Consider the following 22598-nt stretch of genomic DNA (forward strand, 5'->3'; position numbering starts at 1 on the left):
CATCTGGGAGGACATGAGGATTTGGGCACACTCTCATGAAGCATGATGCCAAAACTAGCTTCAAGTGAAGGTGTGCCTTGACATATGCTGCCCAACTCAAACCTGGAATGAACAATTCCAAAAAGAAGGTCATCAGATTTTCAATGCCTTGAAATCAAATATCCAGGCAGACCAAACACCCATCTCAGAAATGGAAAACACAAATTTCTTTAAGGCATCTAACCCAAAAAAGTTTTCTGCTGTGCTGGATGAAACCAATTGAAAATGAAAGTATGCAGGACATGTTTTTATATAAGACCTTCATCATAAAAATCTCTGTACCAGAATATCATGATTGCCATGGGCTGTGACCTTCCTCTGAAACAGATACATTGCCTCTGATGAAAACATCAGAACCACAGATTTTGGGATGGGCTATGATAGAACTTTTGCTGTGGTTTATGCAACACTGTTGTATTCACACTTTTAAAGTGCTCAGAAAAGCATTAAAATAATGTTTTAAGGAGTTTAAATTTCAGAACCCCCCCCCCCCCCCCAGACAAGGACGAGATTCGTGTTTAATGTCCTGTAGACATTGAAGTCATTAGAGATAGAACACAAGGTCGCATTAGGGAAGGATGGGGAACAAAATTGTCCATGCCCTTTCAGAGGAAGCATCCTGACATTTACCTGAAGTAATGTACAGAAATCATGGGAAATCTAAATCAGGATGGCCAGATGTGGGTTTGAACCATCATCTTCCTGAACCCGAGTCCAGTGTGCTAATGGCTGCGCCACCTCGCTCAGTGCCCCATCCCAGAATATCACAGTACTGAAACCACATATTTTTGTTTTGTTTTACAAATCAAGCACTGGGTAGAACTGTTGATCAGAGGAAAAGAGGTATCCATCTGCGAAGGTACTGCGTGACTCATCATGTGCAGCATGAGTAAGAGCTTGATGGTTTTCCCTGAAGCTGAATGAAGCACAGTGTCGATGGTGAGAATGGTATCAGCTGCAAAAGATGATGCTGTGTGCATGGCCATGATGTCACTGCACTGCTGCTTGGGCTTTATGTGGCACATGGAAAAAATGCATATGCAAATGCCATGGGCAAAACAGATAGCCAATTTGTGTGAACAGTGCAAGTGCAAATGTTGAGAGAATCACTGAGGGCAAGAGGGAAGACAACACTCCTAGTGTGCTTGCCAGACAAGGAATGAGATGCAACCTCTGAAAAGGAACTATGACTGGAAACACTTGATGTGTTGCTGTCCAACTTAGAAAGACTACAGGGAACAAGCTGTTTTTTCAGAGTGCCAGGGCATGCACTGATTTCCCTGGTGCATGCTTGTGGTGTGTGGTCTGCCAGCTCGACCGTCCATGCTGACATGGCAAAATAAGACTCCCTTACAGTCTGAGTCCCCTATGAGGTCAAACGCCATAATGATTTTAGGAATTGCATTCAAGGAAGGATCTGTGTAGCACATAGCTTGTGTGCACATTTACCTATCTGGTGCAAATTGATCATCCAAATCCCTAGTCACAGAATCAGTACACGATTATCAATAAGCATCTGCCATGTAGGTGAAAGCATGATGATTTCTAAGGCCATGAAACACAGTAACCCAATCTTTTTATGATTCCAACAACTTCTGTCATCATTATAATTCCAACCTAACACACACCAGCCAAGACTGGCATCTGCAGTTGTCTGACAACAAACTGCAAATATCTGGAAATGATTAAGTATTGAGATTCACTGTAGGAGACAACATGTGAAGGAAAGCTGACACTTGTTGAGAGGACATGACAGAAAAAAGGATCATTTCTGTTTGGTATCAGTTACCTGGTATGCCACAAAATGATGGCTGAGGCACTGGAAATACATGTCCAACTGGTCAATACTATCCACAAAGGAAGGAAACAGAGACAGCCAAAGGTGTGTCACATCTGACAGACAAGGCTGACAGGTGTTGTTGTAGTAAAACCAAATGCTGACACTGTTGCTCCATTAATTGCCTATCCAACTGATGCTGTTTATGTTGTCATGAACAAGAAGTACAGAACTGCACAATCCAAGAGAAGTCTGAGTCTGAGGCAGTAGCTGTCATCACAAGGCACCTCATATAAAAAGTGGATCACACAGAGCATGAAGAAGAAGAACTGCTATTCTCAAGAGGGTGCATACTTATCAGGCAAGTCAGCCACAGGATCCCACTAGGTGACACAGCAATCACTTCAAGGATGTGGCTTCTTCCGGTATTTGTCTGCCACTGACAGCTTACAGTGCCATCGGCAATGTGGGCAGCAAGTATGGATTGATTTCAGAGAGTTGTGATAATTCCATCTTGGTCACATCACTGTTGTTGGTTGATAGGTTTAATGTGGACAGAGGTGTGGATGGAGCCATCAGGTAAGAGGAGGTCAGTATCCAGGAAGTTGGCATGCTGGTTTGAAGAGGACCAGGTGAAGCAGATAGGAGAGAAGGTGTTGAAGTTGTGATGGAACGATGAAAGAGTGTCTTGGCCCTGAGTCAAGATCATGAAGATATTGTCAGTGAATCTGAACCAGACCAGGAGTTTGGAGTTTCGGGAGTCTAGGAAGGTTTCCTGTACATGGTCCATAAGCAGGCTGGCATAGGAGGCTGCCATGGGGTTGTTCATGGCTGTGCTGCTGATCTGTTTGTACCCCGTCCTTCAAAGGAAAAGTAGTTGTATGTTAGAATAAAGTTGGTAAGATGTACAAGAATGAGATAGAGGGTTTGGAGTCTGAAGGTCATTGGGAGAGGTAGTGTGCAATAGCAGCAAGACTGTGGGCAAGAGGAATGTTGGTGTATGGGGAAGGGGCAACAACAGTGACAAACAGGGATCCAGGAGGTAAAGGGGTGGGGTGGTGGAGAGTCGGTGAAAGAAATGGCTGGTGTCTTTGATGTGGGAGGCTAGAGTTTGGGCAGTTGGTTGGGGGGTGTTGGGCAATGAGGGCTGAAATTCTTTCAGTGGGAACACAACAACCAGCTACAATGGGGTGTCCAGGATTGTTGGGTTTGTGGATGTTGGGTAAGATGTAGAAGGTGGATGTGTGGGTGTCATGGGGGTGGAGAGGGAAACAGAGTCAGTGGTGAGGTCCTGGGGATGTTCTAAGGCTTTAAGAAGTGGTTGGAGGTTGGTATCACTCTCAGAAAAGCTAGAATGGAGGGAAGGATCCAGATGGATCGGGTATTAAAGCAGTCTTTGAAATCAGGCATGTTACATTCAACTGCATTTTGTACCATAGAGTAATCTACTTTGCTCTGCTGCAATCACTGCAAATGAGGAGTTACTTGAATGATAAGTAGCAGCTACAAAGACTGAAAAGCTGAAATAAGCCTGGAGAGCTGTGTGCTGGCTCCATGACCCTCCACAAAACACACAAATGATGCCATTGGTAGTGGCTGACATGGTGACAGTCAGCATCACATTGTTATTAGGGTAATAACAATGTGTTGGTAAAAGCAATTATATTCAAAATAGGAACATACATTGTTTAATTTTCTGGCAAACACTCAGGTTTTTGCTTTGTAATATAAAATCTCTATTTGCTCCATTGGTGTCACACTATATTCTTTTTTTAATGTTCTCTTTTAAAATAACATTATGTAAAGACCGTAATTTGTGCCAAAGTCAATCAGAGACAGTTTCACATTATTGTCAGCAAAGAAGGATGACTCCCTACAGAAACTAATAGCAGAACTCAGTTTGTTCTCTTGGATATTCATCTTGGGTATTAATAAACTGCTTCAGCTGTATTCAGTCCTTTATTACTGGATCACTACCAGTTATGTGGCACTAAAAGCCACATCTTCATGTGAACATCTGTGTAACAACCCTGAGATATATACTGGAGTAATAACCCTGAAATATACACTAGAACAGTAAATTACTTTAAAATTTTTAAAAAAATTAAAAACTATTAAAAATGTTACATGAGAACATCAAAATTTCGGTACTAATTGAAACATTGGAGTGGAAAAACTCAGAACTTTGTACCCAACATTCATTGTCTGTCAGAACAAAACACTGCTAAACAACAGTATGTTATAGAATGAAACAGCCAGAATGTAATATAGTGGGTGGGTCCTAAACAAATCATACCATAGTGATCCATTGGCAAAAGGAAAATAAATGAAAAACTATTAAGACCTAATTTGTCTGAGGTCATTTTGTTCTACTTGATAGTCGGTATCTTGGTACTGCACCTCCATGCATGGTTCAAATAGGTTTGTCCTAAATGTTGAAGATACATTCTTTTAGACTAATAATTTTGAGAATGTTTCATTTTCATTATTCCAGTTCCAGCTGAATGTGTTCTGCTTCTGAGATACAGGGAGGTGTGCCAGCCCTGGATAGAATATGCCCAGTGGATTAATGATGAGGGCCACTGTGCCTCTCAATGTGGATGTGGTTTTTAGCAGGTTTTCCACATCTGACTAGGTGAATACTGGACTGGTGCTGACACCCCACCTCAGTTACATGATCTGCAAACAATTTGAAAATGCTTGCAGACTTTTACATGGTTAACACTACATGCAGACTTTTGGGGTGCTCAAATTCCCTCCTGGCGAGAGAGAAGGTGTGGGGTTTGAAGGAATGGCAACAGGAAGGGCTTTCGGACACCCTGTATCATTAACAGTTCTATATATTATAATAACTGTGTTGATTCTGTGTAGATGTGAGATAAAGGCAAAAAAGAAGATTTAACTCCAGAAAAAATTATGATAACACATTCTTTACTAAATCACCAAAGCATTAATTTGATTCTGCAGTTATATTAATGGGGTAATTTAATAAATAACCTATGAGTCAGATTGATTGAATAAATAAATAAATAAAGCCACTTTCTTGACATGATTCATGTAAAAGACTTAATCTTTGATATTATGAACAAATATATTAAAAACATAAAAGGGACAACATCAAAAAGAATAATTTGTATCGAGCAAGAGTGTAGTATTTTTGTGAAGTACGACAGCTCTTTTGTGTCGCATACTTAAGAGAATACAACTGTTTACCATACTTCAGAATGCATACTTGTAGTGGAGATATAATCTTCACACTTTTTTGACAAGTTTTAGATGCAGATATTAATGAACAAAAGCAATGAGGCTACTCCCATTGATGGAAATAAATCTTAATACTACATTGTCAGACTGGGTCAAAATGACCCACATCATACTGTTTTCTTCAACTTCATATCCAAATTTTTAACTTCATTTATGAAATCAAATGGCTTTTCCTAATTTTTTTCTCCTCTTTACAATGATGTATCAGGATTTATGAAAATTTATATTTTCTTGGACATTTCATTCAATACGTCTAGAATGACAGAAGGGATCAATTTGACACTAATGTAATTTCTCTTCTGAATGGGTGTAGACAGTCCATCAATGAAGCAGCAACAATCAGCAAATGAAGCAGCAATCGTGCAAAGTTGTTTCTCCTTATTATGTCTTGTCAAATGTACATTACATTCTGCCACAGTTATTCACCTAATAGTCTTTGTCCATGAAAGATATTTTTCAACTTGTTTTTTCAGCATGGACTTTCTGATAAAGAAATGTTATGTATTGTAGAAAATTATGATGTTGAATCAGAAATTGGCTACACTGATGAAGATGAGGATTTCGTATCAAAGAAAAGTTAATATGAAGATGAAGACATTGTGAATGAGGAGAGTCTAGTGGAGGTGTATTCATATGCTGATCTATGTCAGTCCTCGCCTCGTCCATTACAGCATTTGAACTTCTGTACAAAGTTGGTCATTAGTGCTGGAACCAAGTGGGAGATAGTGATTTTTCATCTTCTGGAAGAAGGTTAGTTTTAAACATTCTAAAGGAGAGAGCACTTGCATTTCCCAACAAGTAGACAACTCTGTCGTTAGTGCTTTCTGCTTTATTTTTGATGAAGAAGTGCTACACTCATGGAGTAATATACAGAATCAAATCCTCAAAAAGTATTGAAAAACAATGATTTTATCATGTTACTGTAGGAAGTGAAAATATTGATAGCCATCACATATGCTCAGGGTGTCAGTGGTACAAAGGGCATGTCTGTTGAGGCCCAATGCCTGCCACCCAACAAATTTGCTCTTGTATCTGAAATTGAGGGAAAGTTCATGGAAAAGAATATTTGTTCTTACCACATCAGAGAAAATATAACAATAGGTGAACAACTACAGGGTGGTGCATGATAAGTCACCTGATTGAATTTTGATCCTACAAGTATACTATTGGGGTAATAGCTTTCAAATTGTGGGCTCAACTTTGTGCAGTTCATGGAAATTTTGCCAGATGTCATTGCAAGTGCATCGCTTCTGTTGTGAGTCCACCATTTCAGTTTGCTGTGATTTTGGATAAAGGGCAGTTGACCGTCACACAAAAGATGAAGATTGTGCTACTGTTTGTGGTGACGAATAGCGTTACATTGACACAAAGAAAGTTTTGTGCTCATTTCGGCACAGGTTGGGCTCCCAGCCCACAGAAAATATGCAGATTACATCAAAAATTTGAAGGCACTGGATCTGTTTTGGAGTGTCAGTGGCAACATGCATGTACTGTATGTTCGCCACAAAACATTGAAGCAGATCAAGTGGTTTTGACTGATAGTCTGAGTAAATTAACAAGAAGAGCCAGTGCCAAGTTGGTAATTTCAAGCCAATCCATACAAAGAATTATTCAATTTGACCGTTGCTTGTATTCATACAAGATGATTGTGGCACAGAAGCTTACTGTGAGAGATAAGGAGTGGAGGCTACAGTTTGCAAGGTGGGCAATCGAACAAGACCAAGAGGCAGTGCTAAACAACACATGGTTTTCTGATGAAGCTTATTTTTATGTGAATTGTATTGTGAACAAACATAACATTTGATTCTGGGCATGTAAACCTCAGCAAATAATCCACATGAAAGACACCTACAGGGAGAAAGTGTGCATGTGGGTCGCAATGTCAAGCCGTGAAATCATTGGTCCGTTCTTCTTCAATGCTACAGTAACCGGCGAACGCTATTTACACATGCTGCAAAACCAGTTCTTTCCTCAACTCATGGCCTCATGTCTTCCATTGCAGATACAATGGTTCATGCTTGATGGAGCATGCCCCCATACTGCCAATGTTGTGCTTGATTTCCTACACAAAAGACTTGGCCTTAGGGTATTGTCAAACAGATGTCCAGAACATTACGCAGGAGGAGGCATGTAGCCAACCTACAGCCCGGACATAAACCCATGTGACTTCTTCCTTCAGGGGTTCCTTAAAGAGGAGATATACCACAGAAAACCTGAAAATTCAGTGCAACTTAAGGCCATCATTGTGGAGCTATGCTGCACCATTCCAGAAGATTTGTGATGGAGAGTCATCACAAATGCATGTATGCGACGTGAAGAAGTTGTAAAACAAAACGACAGTCATATTGAACATGTGATCGGTTAGGTTGTATTTCCAAGCTGTATTCTTTACTTCTACATCAATAAATTACAAATTTTGTCAACAACAAATGTGGTTATTCATGAAACAAATCAGGCGACTTATCTTGTGCCACCCTGTAATAACAAGCAAAACAAGATGCAAGTTCACTGAATTCATGCCCAAGAAACCTCACAAAGATGGTCTTAGATTCTAGAATGCTGCTGATATAGTGAAAAAGTATATATGTAATGCTTTTCCATACCTCAGAAAATAAGAAATCTATAGAGAGGTGAAACCACTTGGACAGCATCTCTGTGTGCATTTCAAACAGCCAAATCTACATCCAGGAAGAAATGGGATGACAGACTACTCCTTCATGTCTCTCCAACTTCCTAAAAAACTTGAAGAAAATAAAACTTCATTACTTATTACTTGAACAAAATACATTGTGAAATCCTTGATGAGAAATAGAAACCAGATGCTGAAATACCACCCCCCCCCCCCCCCCCCAATCCTGCACCAGACTGATGGTGGCAGGTTGCACCCAAGAAAAGAAGAATTAAATACCATTCATCTGAGCACACTGTATGCTGAAACAGCAATAAGCAAATAATGAAATAAGAAACCTGAAACCATATCATTCTACAATGTAATGAAGGTGAGGTGGATGTGGTTGATCAAATGACCTGTAAATATACTCCAAAGGTTGCATGTAGGAGATGGCCGAAGAATGCCCACTATGACATCTTGAACTAGGTGGCAGTAAACATGTCTGCTATCTACAAAGTAGTAAAGAGCAAGAAAACAGAATGGAAGAAGTTCATACTTAAGCTTGTGAGTGAACTCAGGAGAACAGAAGAGCAGGTTGAAGAACAGGGAAAATGAAGATGATAGGGGACCACAGTCATGTAGAAAGTGGAAAAAGTGCCAAAACTGCCTCTGCAAAGGCAATAAGACCAGTGAAATTGTGCAAAGTGTCACAAAGCCATAGGCAGAAAATGTGCACATAAAACAGAAATTACCCATGCTAAGTGCATGTAGTAGATTCCAGTGACTTAAGTAAAAAGTGTGACAAAGCTATTTGTAGAACACATGCCAGTATAATATAGACCATATACACTAAATGTATCAATAAATTCCACAAATAGTCAATCTAAGAAAGTCTAATTTTTAGGAAACTTTGTAGCATGACCAAGGACAAGTCGATAAAATAATTTTTTTATGCAGCAAGTAATAGTAGCTATCATGTTGAATAATTGTTATTATAACTTGCTAAAAGGTGTGGATTAATATGCACTAAAAATAAAGTACTTGCTTGACTCAAACATTAAATATTTTATGTGGGGTCAAAATGACCCCTTTCCCCTGTTTTAAGACCATCAGAAATTCTGTTGTTTTTGTATTACAGGTGAGAGATGTCAGCTTTATTTGCATTCTTTAACCAATATCTTATCAAGGAAGTAGACCAAATCATGCTTTACATTCTATCTTATTCTGTGCATGTTTAAAATTTGTGTCCTAGTTGGAACTGTAAATTTCATAAACTCTGAATTGTTTATATTATACTGTACTGTACTGTATGAAATGAAATGGTTAGGACCCAACAGTCCTCATTAAAGTGCTTGAAACATATTTCATGCTTATACTGAGCAGAGAGCTAGATTATACATAATCTCATGTATAGCTTTATTACCAGCAAGAGCTATGCCTCATGATAACAGTTTTAATAATTCAACACAACAAGATTCAAAATGCAACTGTTAACTTATGTGTACTTTAAATTCTTTCAACAGGGTTATGACACTATGGTTGGTGATCGTGGCACACAACTGTCTGGAGGTCAAAAGCAACGAATTGCAATTGCCCGAGCGCTTGTAAGAAATCCACATGTATTACTTCTTGATGAGGCAACATCAGCTCTCGACTTAGCAAGTGAAGCAAAAGTTCAGGCAGCATTGGACCATGCCAGCCATGGACGCACTACAGTGGTTGTGGCTCACAGGCTCTCTACAGTGCGTGCAGCTGACAGAATAATCTGCCTAGATGCTGGCAGAGTTGTTGAGCAGGGCACACATGTTGAGCTTATGGAAATGCGTGGCCGATACTTTGAACTTGTACATGCATCAGACAAGTCTTCTCACACAGGTATAATTTTAGGAGTAACTGTTGCTGAAAATTCATTCATAATTGCATTTTGTAGGTCCCATCAAAAAGGCAACTTTCAGGGATGTGGAACAAATAACTTGTCAACAAAGAGAACCATCTGTTGGAACCTGCATTAATAACTGATCATTGTTAAATTGCAAAACCTCTTTGGCTTATAGGCTAAATAGGGCACAGCAGAAGTATCAAGAAAGCTGTTTTTCTGAAAAAAATGCTGCTTCTTCACACACATTAAAAAATTGTTTTTTGTCTCATACTGATAACTTAACATCTAGTTGACCACATTGACATGCACAATAGAAAACAATTATCTACTTTTGTAACTACAGAATCCTGTTTACAAAGCACATCACTACTCATCACATAGCTTATGAGAATTTTCAATCCTAGAATGCAGGTTATCATGCTATACATGGAAACATGGACAGATTTGTAATATCTGGCTTGATGTCTGATGTAAGCTTGTAAACTTTACCACCATGAAATAGAATTCTACTCTTAACCCTAGATAAGGAGACATAAATTCACTCATTCATTCATTCATTCATTTATTGTGTTTCATAGATCCCATCAAGAAGGAGAACTTACAGATATGTGAAACAAATCGGTTTAAGTGTTAACACCAGAGAAGGAACTCTTAGAAACTTAACCTGTATATTATATTTCCAGCAGACTGTCCCTATACTGTTAATAACAATAATAATAGTGGCTTATGTGTCTCTAACCTTCCCCAGTAATCCTAATGGGGAAAGGTGACATACAGTTTAATGTAGAATATGAGCCTTGTATAGTTCCTAGTGAATCTTCATGTCACTGAGAGCTAGATTAAAAGTAGACTGAAAAAAAAATCCAAGATCCAGCTGGTATTATATTCCATGGCTTTTCTGTTTCCAGGCCTGTGAGACCCTCAATAAGTAATGCAACACAGTTTTTTTCTCAGTCAGTTTCATTTGAAGAAATGCGAAATTTGTTGTGGGCCATTATGGAATATTCTCACTTCAGCCCCTATAGTTTCATGAATTTCCAGTACTTGGCAGCACTATATGCAGCCTCCAAAATGGTGTCTGTAATGGAGATGCATTGCAAGGCAACACTATATGCAGTCTCCAAAATGGTTTTGTAATGGAGGTGCGTTGCAAGCAGAGAGCTGTCATTGTCTTTTTTTTTTGGCAGAAAATCAAAGCAACACAGATATCCATAGGCACTTGCAGAATGTCTATGGAGACCTGGCAGTGAACAGAAGCATGGTGAGTTATTGGGTGAGACATCTATCATACCACAACGAGATCCCACAAACCTGTCCAGTCTCCTGCAGCATGATAGTCGGTCACAAATAACTGTGACTCTTGCAATGTTGGAAAGTGCAGACACTCTCATTCAAAGTGATTGAAGAAAAAAATCAAATGCCTTGCTGCACAACTGGATGTCTTTGTTGGTAGTGCACCTGAGAAGAGCTCACATAATTTCATTAGACTTTTAGTCCTCATCCTCCCTAAAACCCATTTCTTGCACCTTCCGACATCCATCTGTTTGGCCCAATGAAGGATGCACTTCATGGGATGATGAGAAGGTTACTGATGCAGGAAGACATTGGCTCCAATGTTAACCAGTCGAGTGATACCATTTGGGCATACAAGTGCTCCCAGTAAGGGAGATAATGTTGAAAAATAGGGTTTTGTAGCCAAAAGAGTGGGGAATAATATGATGTATTGGAGTCCTGAATAAAACCAGCATGAACCTACTTTCAGAAAAAAAAGCATTGCATTACTTGTAGAATGGTTGTATTAGCAGAAAAGCCATAACTTAGAAAAAAAGCTACTACTTCATCATTTATATTTAATAGCTGCTGCTTATCTCATGTTGACAAGAGAGAGATTTATAAGTGCAAAGCAGGCAGACATGAACAGTTTGGTTAATGTAAGCATATATTGGTGCCTCCTCAGTTTATTATCCATCTGGATGCTTAAGATCTTCACACATGAGATTTCATCTAATGTGTGCCCATTCTGGTGCTCAAAAATTATTTGATATTTGTTTGGAACTGCATAACATGAGTCTTTGTATGATTACAATTTAAGCAGCTGCTTTTAACCACTTGTAACCCATTCCATTGCAATATTCTCCAGGCTGCTCTGGCATGGAGTGTTGGAGGTGTTTATCAGTAGACTTGTGTCATTAGCAAATGTTACAGTTTTTGAAGGGTTCTTCAGTGTCTCTTGTAAATCATTTATATAGGCAACAATAGAAGTAGGCCAAGGATCGAAATGTAGAACAACTTATTTAATGGTACCTGACTCTGTGTTTATGTAATTTCTTTGACAGGGTGTATACAACCCGGGACAACCGGGAGATCTGGGAAAAACCCGAGAATTTTTTCATCCGGGAGAAAACCAGGAAAAACCCATGAATTCTTTAGAATTCTGGGAATTTTTCATTGCTTTAGTTTTCAGTTAAATTTTTGTGACCTTGACTGGTAAGAACCAATACTCTAACAAAGAATACTACTGTATCCTGCGTCTGCAGAATAATACTGCAGCAACAAAACGTGAACGAGAGGAAAAAAAAAATAAATAAATAAATAAATAAAAAATAAAAAAAACGTAAGTCACAAACGAAATATGCCATATACAACAATAAAACACAGTGCCCATACAAGCGTTTGGCAACAGCAAAGTGTGTAAAAGGCTTTGGGAAGACTATGCAATGCTTCCTAACAAGAAATTGCCTCCTATGAACGTGACATGACAGCTGTTTACATTAGATTCATTTGAGCAGTTGCGGGCGGGCTTTTGTGCATGCGCAGTTCAGTCACATATGAGTAGTACTTTCTCCCACTTCTGGCTACAGACGTGTGGCTGAGCACCATTAATATTGCCCTGGTTCAGAAATATCAGAGATCCGGGGCTGATCCACAGAGCAGTCTGAGTTGTAGCGGGGAGTCTCCACATGACCCGTGCTTATGTTTAGTGATTTTTCTGTTTCCTCTTCGTTTATTGCTCTCACATTAAATGAAAACAAAACGGAATTCTGTGGCCAGGAGGTATCAAATGAATTAAAATACGTTCGCATAATTACGGAAGTCTAAAATATGTTATTAGTTTCAGGTTTTATTTCCACCTTTCTGACAGCCAAGCATTAATCGCCTTGCAGAACAATGAAGTTATTTTTGTCAGTTTGCTAAAGAGATTTGGTTTATATTAGTCTTTTCTGCTGAGGCAGTCAATTTATTTAAAACGAGGTGTTTGATGTCACACGGCCAGCTAGTTTCAACTGTTTGCTGCATTTCAAGTGCACATTTTCCATCTTCTAGCTCGTATGGCATTATGCCATAATAAACAACCAAACATGAGATAATACAGTAGCCTACCGGTAGTCCAAGAAAATTTACATCAAAATCTGGACATATGAATGTGCACTTTAAGCTGAATCATGCATTTTAGTATGGTTCACGAAATTCCGATACTCTTGAAGTATTCTCTGATGCCCTGTTTCTTTTATGACATAATGCAAGATATTTTAATGTTTTACACTTACGAACATTAGGGCTTCCTGTGTCATTGCGGCTGCGCAAACGCAGTGACGCCTGTTATCTGGTGCTCTCTGGCAACTGCTGAAGTGAACCAATTTCTAACAGGTCACGTGAAAATATTGTGAATGGTGGTTTGAAAAGTGTTACTTTCAAAGTAAATTTCCTTTTACTCAAGATGAACTATGTGCAAGAATGTATGATGAATTTCTTAAATCACAGAGCGTTTGACTCTCATTTAAAAATCAACTTTTTGAGGATGACCATCTAGAAGAATTTCGAGCCCAGATCAGACATTTACGTCATTATTAAAAATTTTACTAGCACATTTGTGTGATGTATCTTAAAGTGTAAAATGCGCAAAAAAAAAAAACATTATATGTAGAAGCTTAGCTTCTCCTGAAACTTATTAATCTTCAGGACCAATATTATATGTGAAAGCTTTGTTTTTTTTTTTTTTTTTATAGCAACACTATGTATATTAATTTAAACCATTAACTTTTCTTGTTTGTGTGTTCATGCTACTTAAGAGTGATATTGCTATTGGCTGACTGTATCACGTGTCCTATGCTGTCATCAGCTGGTGAAATCACATGACATGAGCTATGACTGGCTTAGAAAACCGCATCGCAATCTCAATTTCTATGCTTTGGAAAGTAACATGTGGTGTTTCGTGGAATTCGAATTTATACCTTTGTAACTCAAAAATATGCAGCGTACATGTTGCTGCACATCAAAGATCTTTCCAAAGTGTGTTTTTTCATCCCTGAGTTTCGTTTTCTAAAGTGCTGGGAAATTCTATGTCGGTGTATAAAACCATAAACATTCAAAGAATTGATAAGTTTTACAGTGCCGAGGAAAAGCATACTGTCACTTAACATGGAAAAACTGTATTTTCACCCGGGAGGAAGTGAATTTTCAACCAGGATATCTGGGAAAAATCCAGGAATTTTTTTTTCCTTGTCCACGTATACACCCTGTTTGATGTCATCCATTAATACGAGTGTCCATTTTCTGTGTTGGAGACATATTTCCACCCGTCTAAGGAGAATGTTTTTCATAGCTATACATCATCAAATAGAAATATCATTTACAACACTTATTTACAATGATTACTGAAGCTGTTTTCCCTTAAAAGTAACCCAGTTTAGGCCAAAGTCTACAAAGAAGCCATGGATTACTCAAGGAATGAAGGTATTTATAAGATGTAAAGGAAACTGTATCTCTTTCAGAGGCAGCTCTGATGTTGACGCTATAGCTCATTACAAAGCATATGCAAAATACATTGAGGTGACAAAAGACATGGGACAGCAATGTGATATATACAGATGGTGGTAGTATTGTCTACACATGGTGTAAAATGGCAGTGCATTGGCAGTGCTGTCATTTGCACTCCGGGAATTCATGTCAAAAGATTTCTGATGTGATTATTGCCACACGATAGAAATTAACATACTTTAAACGCAGAATGTTAGCTGGAGCTAGATGCATGGGACATTCCATTTCAGAAATCATGAGGGTATTCAATATTCTGAGATCTACAGTGTCAATAGTGCATCTATAATACAAATTTCGGGCATTACCTCTCACCACAGGCAACATGATGGCTGACAGCCTTCACTTAATGACCGAGAGCAAAGCATTTGCGTGGAGTTGTCAGTGCTAAGAGACAAGCAACACTGTGTGAAATAACTGCAGAAATCAATGTGGGATGTACAATGAATGTATCTGTTAGGCAAATGTGGTGACGTTTGGTGTTAATGGACTATGACAGCAGATATCTGCTGTGAGTGCCTTTGCTAACAGCATGACATTGCCTGCAGCATCTCTACTCGGCTCGTGACCATATCGACTGGACCCTAAAAGACTGAAAAACCATGGCCTGCTCAGATGAGTTCCATCTTAAGTTGGTAAGAGTTGGTGGTAGGGTTTGAGTGTGGTACAGACTGCAGAAATGCATGGACCCAAATTGTAAACAAGGCACTGTACAAGCTGTTGGTGGCTTATGATAGTGTGGGCTGTGTTTACATGGAATGGACTGGGTCCTCTGGTCCAAATGATTTGTAAGCAATCTCCTTTATAGACTGATTGCACTTCCCTAATATTCTACCAATAAACTGAAGTCTACCTCCTGATTCAACCACGACTGAACCTATGTGATTATTCTACTTCATGTCCCTAAAAAGTTTTACACCCAGGTATTTGTATGAGTTGGCCAATTCCAACAGTGACTCACTAAAAATTTTGATTCTGATATCTTAGCCATAGGCTACTATGTTTTTTGGCTTTGTGAAGTGCACAATTTTACATTTTTTGAACATTTAGAGCAAGTTGCCAATCTCTGCACCACATTGAAATATTATCAAGATCTGACCAAATATTTATGCAGCTTCTTTCAGATAATACTTCATTATAGACAATTGCACCATCTGCAAAAAGCATAATTTTACTATTAATATTATCTGCAAGGTCATTAATATACAACATGAACAGCAAGGGTCCCAACACACTTCCCTGGGGCACAGCTGAAGTTACTTCTACATCTGACAATGACTCTCTATCCAAGATAACATGCTGTGTCCTTTCTACCAAATAGTCCTCAATTCACTCACAAATTTCACTTGATACCCTGTATGATTGTACTTTTAACAATAAGTGTAGTCAAATGCATTTTGGAAATCAAGAAATACTGTATCTACCTGGTTGCCTCAATCGAAATCTTTCAGTATGTCATGCGAGAAAAGTGTAAGCTGGGTTTCACATGATCACTGTTTTCGAAGTCTGTGCTGGTTGGAATTGAGGAGGTCATCCTGTTCAAGATACCTCATTATGTTTTAGCTCATAACTTGTAGACAGACATGGCATGTGCCTTTTTTCAAGAACTGGGCTTGGTTTTTTGTTCGAGGGATATACAATAGATTATAGTTAGAAGAGGAGCTAACTCAGCCACAAATTCAGTGGAAAATCTGACAGGGATTTAATGATTTCAGCTGTTTCTCAAACAACTGACACTAATACTTTTTTCATTAATAGTTTCAGTGGTATGAGGATTAATTGGGGCAATTCTCCAGGGTTTTCCTTTGTAAAGGAACATTTGGAAACATAGTTAATAATTTCAGCTTTTGTTTTGCTACCCTCAATTTCAATTCCTGTTTCATTTGTTAGGGACTGGACGCTAACTTTTATGCCACTAATAGCCTTTACATATGACCAGAATTTCTTTGGGTTCTGTGAAAGATCACTTGACAATATTCTGGTATGGTAGTCATTGAAGGCATCACACATTACTCTCTTGATAGCCAAATGCATTTCATTCAGCATTTTTCTATCTATAGCCCTATGCTTTGTTTTACACCTATTATGCAGCAATCTCTTTTTCTTTACAGTGACTTTATACCATGGAAGTTCCCTCCCATTATGAACTGTTCTACTGGGTCCATATCTATCTGGTTGATGGTCAACTATTCCTTTAAACTTGAGTCAGAATTTCTCTATCTGCTCCTAATCTGTGCTGAAAGTTTCAGATTCCTCGTTGAGATATGATACTACTGATCTTTCACCTAATTTACTAAATATACACATCTTTCTGCTTGTTTTTTTATTTGTCCTTTGTACGTAGGAAATCATTTTTGCCGCAACCATGTCCAGGTCACTGATACTAGTTTTGATGTGGACGTCTTCAAAGAGGTCATGTTGAACAAAAATCAAAATTGAAGTAAACACTTTAAACAAGACCCTCATAACAAAGTGGCAGCAAACTTCCCTTTTTGAAAAGTGGAAGATCCTCTTTTCAGTGGATTTCTTGGGAAGTACTGCCATCAGTGTGCTCTTGCAGAGCTAATGTTGCATAAAAATTATGTGTATTCAGCTTACACTGATCCATTGCACAGAATCTGTGAAGATATTTTGGAGTCTCGCATATGTATTTCTGTTGATGAAACTACTGACAGTCTTGGCTGGTATATGGCAAATCTGATTTGCCATCCAGGTCTTATTTGATTCATTCAAAACAGTTCCTAAATAATAACCAGCAAACAGTTGCACATTTCATTAGTTCATTAGTGAAGGTGCTATATCCAAATGGTGTGGATGAAAACCATGTGCCTCTGGCCTTCGCAGATGCCGCTGTATATATGCTTGCAGGGTTTAAACTGCTTCAAGTATTCTGCCCTTTGAAGCTGTATGTAACTTGTGTAGCATATGGTATTAACTGTATAGAAGAGTAAGTAAGGCTAGGATTACCTAAGGTAAACAAATTAATCCCCATGGTAAGGAAAGTTTTTTTAAAGGCACCAGCAAGTATACAGGCATTCAAAGAACATCTACCAGTTGTGCCCTTGCACCTGAACCTATTGCTACCCACTGGAGCACTTGGTTAGCACCAGTGGAATACTACAGTAAGCATCTCTCAGCTGTTCAGAGTGTAATTGTAAATCTACTTGGGGATTCCTCTTCTGTAATTTCAACAAAGCAATTACTCAAAGATCCCTAAATCCAATTGGACTTGATTTACGTTAGATCCCACTACAAATTTATGACAAGAATTATTTCTAAATCAGAAAACCCAAGGAGACCTATCTATGAAAATATTGTTGGAGGATGTTAAAAAGAAAGGATTGGGTGAAGTGAGAGAAAAAGTACAAGCAAATATGCAAAATGTTTTGCAGAACAACACAGACCTGAAGGAATTGTGTACAGCAACAAGCATACTTTGTAGAAAGTCCAGCTCCCCTGATTGCAGCATTCCTATCCAACATGTGGCAAAAGTGAAGTACACTCCTGTCACATCCTTTGAAGTAGAACATTCTGTTTTGTCATATAAATTAATACTGATCGACAAGTACCATAGTTTTTTCTGGTAAACATGGAGAAGGTTTGTTATTTACTGTGAAGCCAACTATGGCCTGAATGTTTGAAAGCACTGGTTTATACATAATTTATTAAGTTGCATATTATACATATTTAAAGATATGGCTATGTGTGTGTTATACTCTAGTTTTATCTTGGAGAAAATTAAAAAGGTTTGGGATCAGTTTGAACATTAAAGTAGTATAATGTCTACTGTGTTGTGCAACTGTGAATATTTTCTTTTCCTTGTTTTTTAATGAATAATAAAAAGCTCATTTATCAACATTGTAGTTTACATTATGTTCAGGTTTTCTGTGTAATGCATTCTAGGACTTATTTTGGGTTTTATATAGCTTAATTGAGGTACTGAAAGAGCCTATTTTAGGTGCCTCAAAAGCATCTTTTCTGACCTAAAAATCCACATACTATTTACTACTATCATTAATTAAATTTACTTGTACGTTGATAGTTTTATCCCCTTAGGACACTAGTCTCTGGAATATTTGTTCTGATACTTCAGGGTGTGTTATATCTATGCCATGTTTTGTATAACTTCAGTAAACATCCAGCTTCAGATGGAAATACATATGACTACCATTTAAATGTTCATGCATTACTGCATATATCAGTTAAACATGCCAATACTTGCTTACAGCTTCAGCTAGAAATATGTCAGGTGATGAGGATGCTGATCGTCTTCCAAACTTATCTCGTCAGCTGTCAAGACAGCACTCAGTAGCAAGCAGTCTTGGTACAAAGTCCAGTGTTTCTGCATTTGAAGACAAGGTAAGGAATAAATACATTATATTGTTATAAAATTCTGTCTCTTGTGGCAATATAGAGTAATAAATATGTAAATTTTGTGTGTATGTATTACTAATCATTGTGCTTTTGCTCATCCTCTACTTCATACGGTTCCGAATTTCTTCTAAAATACTGCAGCATAATATACCAGGAATTTAGACCTTCCCTTTATATTCAGTTCCATTCCTTTCCCCCATACCTGTGAATGTGTGTTTGCCTTCTGACATGGTACAGTGAACATTTATGTTATGAGATGATCTAGCCTCTGGCTTCCCTTCCATTCTTCCTTACCATAACATGCAAGAAAGTCTAAAAAATCATTATATCTATTCATTAATCTGTGAGTGTTCTTGATCATAATTAATGAGTATCATTTGAGGTCCCTAACCATGCTGATGGCATCACTACAGTACTTTAAACTTCTCTGGGCCACTGTTAGGTACATTTGGAAATGGATGAGACCTTTCTTCTCACTATCTTTTCAATACAATAAATGATAAGAAGATTATATGTATAGAGTTTAATAATAAGAAGGATACCTGAGTCAACATCACTCATGTATCAGGGCACGGTGAAATATTTTTGACCTTGCACATAGATGGTGTTTATAATAGTATTTTTTTAATTGTGGTACATCTTGCACAATATTGTAAATCAATGTCAGCTTGGTTCATGGAGTGTTATTGTTTATATGGCTTTTTAAATTAACCACATTAGGTATGTATTTTTTACCTAGCTCATAGATGGTGTTTATATTAGTATTTTTTAAATTGTGGTACAACTTGCACAATGTTATAAGTCATATGTCAACTTAATTCATGGAATATTATTGTTTATATGGCTTTTTAAATTAACCATGTTATGTGTATGTATTGCACAAATGGTTAAATCTGAATACCATGTCAACAGAAATTTAGACATAGTTGGTAAAGATTTTTAAGAGTATAATCCTTTATTTTACTGTCTAGAAGTGATAAGTAGGCAGTTGAATCATATGTGCATGTCCTTTTGTTGATTGATTCAACAAAGCTGCAACTGTACATGAAATTATAGAGTAAGTGCACAATTTGAATTTGATTAAAGGTATACAAAACATATGATGCTAGAGGCTTATAATAGATGATGTAAAGTAGATTTTACATGAAGAATTAATCATGAGAAAACTTTTTGAAATATGGGTATCATATTAGTTAAATACTGACCAAAAGTAAAAGGAAAAATGTTTCTTTGTAATGACTGAACCAATTTAAAAGAATTTAAATAATTTTGTACACTGATTTGTTACTGTTTTTGATACATGGATAAATTGCTTCCCTTCACAAACAAAATAGTAATCAAAGCAGTGGCTAAGAACCAGCTAGACTGTGAACTTGATTTCACCTATTAGAAAGACTGTGCTCATCATTTTCTGGGATACAAACAGGATTATTCATCATAATTACCTTGAAAAGAGTAATACTACTCTATTGGACATACTGTTTGAAAAAAAAGACTAACAGGTATACTCACACTTAATGAACTTTGTGTCAAGCTAATGTTTTGAGCCCTCAAGCTTCTGGCAGCCACAGAGATTCCAAAAGCACACTTCAGGAATGGAACATTGTGACGCATTGTACCTCAGCTTTTAGACTAAATTTAGTTTGTTTTTATAACCTTACTAGAGATCAATGCACCATTGTAATATGGGTAACCAACTAATCGTTGAACATGTGGCTGGTGTGTTACCAACAAACAGCTTAGGTCTTCATGGCAAATGAATCTGCTCCAGTCCTGAATCCCTGAACCATTACACCAATAACCTGAAAACAGCTATCGCATCCCTCAACTACCCTCCCGACCTGGTACAGAAGCAAATACCTAGAGCCACTTCCTCATCCCCTCAAACCCAGAACCTCTCACAGAAGAACCCCAAAAGTGCCCCACTTGTGACAGGATACTTCCCAGGACTGGATCAGCTCTCCAGCAAGGATACGACTTCCTCAAATCCTGTCCTGAAATGAGATCCACCCTTCATGAAATCCTCCCCACTCCACCAAGAGTGTCTTTCCACCATCCACCTAACCTTCATAACCTCTTGGTTCATCCCTATGAAATCCCCAAACCACATTCTCTACCCTCTGGCTCCTACCCTTGTAACTGCCCCTGGTGTAAAACCTGTCCCATGCACCATCCCACCACCACCTACTCCAGTACTGTAACCCAGAAGGTGTACACGATCAAAGGCAGAGCCATGTGTGAAAGCACCCACATAATTGACCAACTGACGTGCCTAGACTGTGAAGCCTTCTATGTGGGAATGACCAGCAACAAACTGTCCATTCGCATGAACGGACACAGGCAGACAGTGTTTGTTGATAATGAGGATCACCCTGTGGCTAAACATGCCTTGGTGCGCGGTCAGCACATCTTGGCACAGTGTTACACCGTCCAGTTTATCTGAATGCTTCCCACTGATACCAACCTATCAGAACTCCGGAGACAGGAACTTGCCCTTCAATATATTCTCTCTTCCCATTACCCACCAGGCCTCAACCTCCGCTAATTTCAAGTTGCTGCCCCTCATACCGCACCTGTCATTCAACAACATCTTTGCTTCTGTACTACTGCCTCGACTGACATATCTGCCCATCCTCTTTGCATTTACATATGTCTGCCCATGTCTGTATATGTGTGGATGGATATGTGTGTGTGCGATTGTATACCTGTTCTTTTTTCCCCCTAAGGTAAGTCTTCTCACTCCCGGGATTGGGACGACTCCTTACCCTCTTGCTTAAAACCCACATCCTTTTGTCTTTCCCTCTCCTGGGACCTGGATAAACTGACAGAACCAGAGGTTGTACAGAGTTTCAGGGAGGGCATAAGGGAACAATTGACACGAATGGGGGAAAGAAATACAGTAGAAGAAGAATGGGAAGCTCTAAGGAATGAAGTAGTGATGGCAGCAGAGGATCAAGTAGGAAAAAAAACAAGGGCTAGTAGAAATCCTTGGGTAACAGAAGAAATATTGAATTTAATTGATGAAAGGAGAAAATATAAATGAAGTAGGCAAAAAGGAATACAAACATCTCCAAAATGAGATCGATAGGAAGTGCAAAATGGCTAAGCAGGGAAGGATAGAGGACAAATGTAAGGATGTAGAGGCTTATCTCAATAGGGGTAAGATAGATATTGCCTACAGAAATATTAAAGAGACCTTTGGAGAAAAGAGAACCACTTGTATGAATATCAAGAGCTCAGATGGAAACCCAGTTCTAAGCAAAGAATGGAAAGCAGAAAGGTGGAAGGAGTATATAGAGGGTCTATACAAGGATGATGTACTTGAGGACAATATTATGGAAATGAAAGATGATGTAGATGAAGATGAAATGGGAGATACGATACTGTGTGAAGAGTTTGACAGAGCACTGAAAGACCTGAGTCAAAACAAGGCCCCGGGAGTAGACAACATTCCATTAGAACTACTGACGGCCTTGGGAGAGGCAGTCATGACTAAACTCTACCATATGGTGAGCAAGATGTATGAGACAGGCGAAATACCCTCAGACTTCAAGAAGAATACAATAAATCCAATCCCAAAGAAAGCAGGTGTTGACTGATGTGAAAATTACCAAACTATCAGTTTAATAAGTCACAGCTGCAAAATACTAATGCGAATTCTTTACACATGAATGGAAAAACTGGTAGAAGCCGACCTCGGGGGGTAGATCAGTTTGGATTCTGCAGAAATGTTGGAACACGTGAGGCAATACTGACCCTACGACTTATCTTAGAAAATAGATTAAGGAAAGGCAAACCTACATTTCTAACATTTGTAGACTTAGAGAAAGCTTTCGACA

The 22598-nt window shown here is 38.4% G+C and overlaps 1 protein-coding gene across 3 annotated transcripts in view; it reads left to right on the forward strand.

Moving 5' to 3' along the window:
• LOC126094500 (multidrug resistance protein homolog 49-like) overlaps positions 1-22598 on the forward strand; it is a 365113-nt gene that overhangs the window by 244536 nt on the left and 97979 nt on the right. For all 3 annotated transcript variants that reach the window (XM_049908909.1, XM_049908910.1, XM_049908912.1), the window contains exons 13-14: positions 9215-9566; positions 18614-18744. In XM_049908909.1, the coding sequence (XP_049764866.1) occupies positions 9215-9566; positions 18614-18744 (483 nt within the window). The remainder of the gene's footprint in view (positions 1-9214; positions 9567-18613; positions 18745-22598) is intronic.

This window comes from Schistocerca cancellata, chromosome 8 (assembly GCF_023864275.1).
Source record: "Schistocerca cancellata isolate TAMUIC-IGC-003103 chromosome 8, iqSchCanc2.1, whole genome shotgun sequence".
Lineage (NCBI taxonomy): Eukaryota > Metazoa > Arthropoda > Insecta > Orthoptera > Acrididae > Schistocerca > Schistocerca cancellata.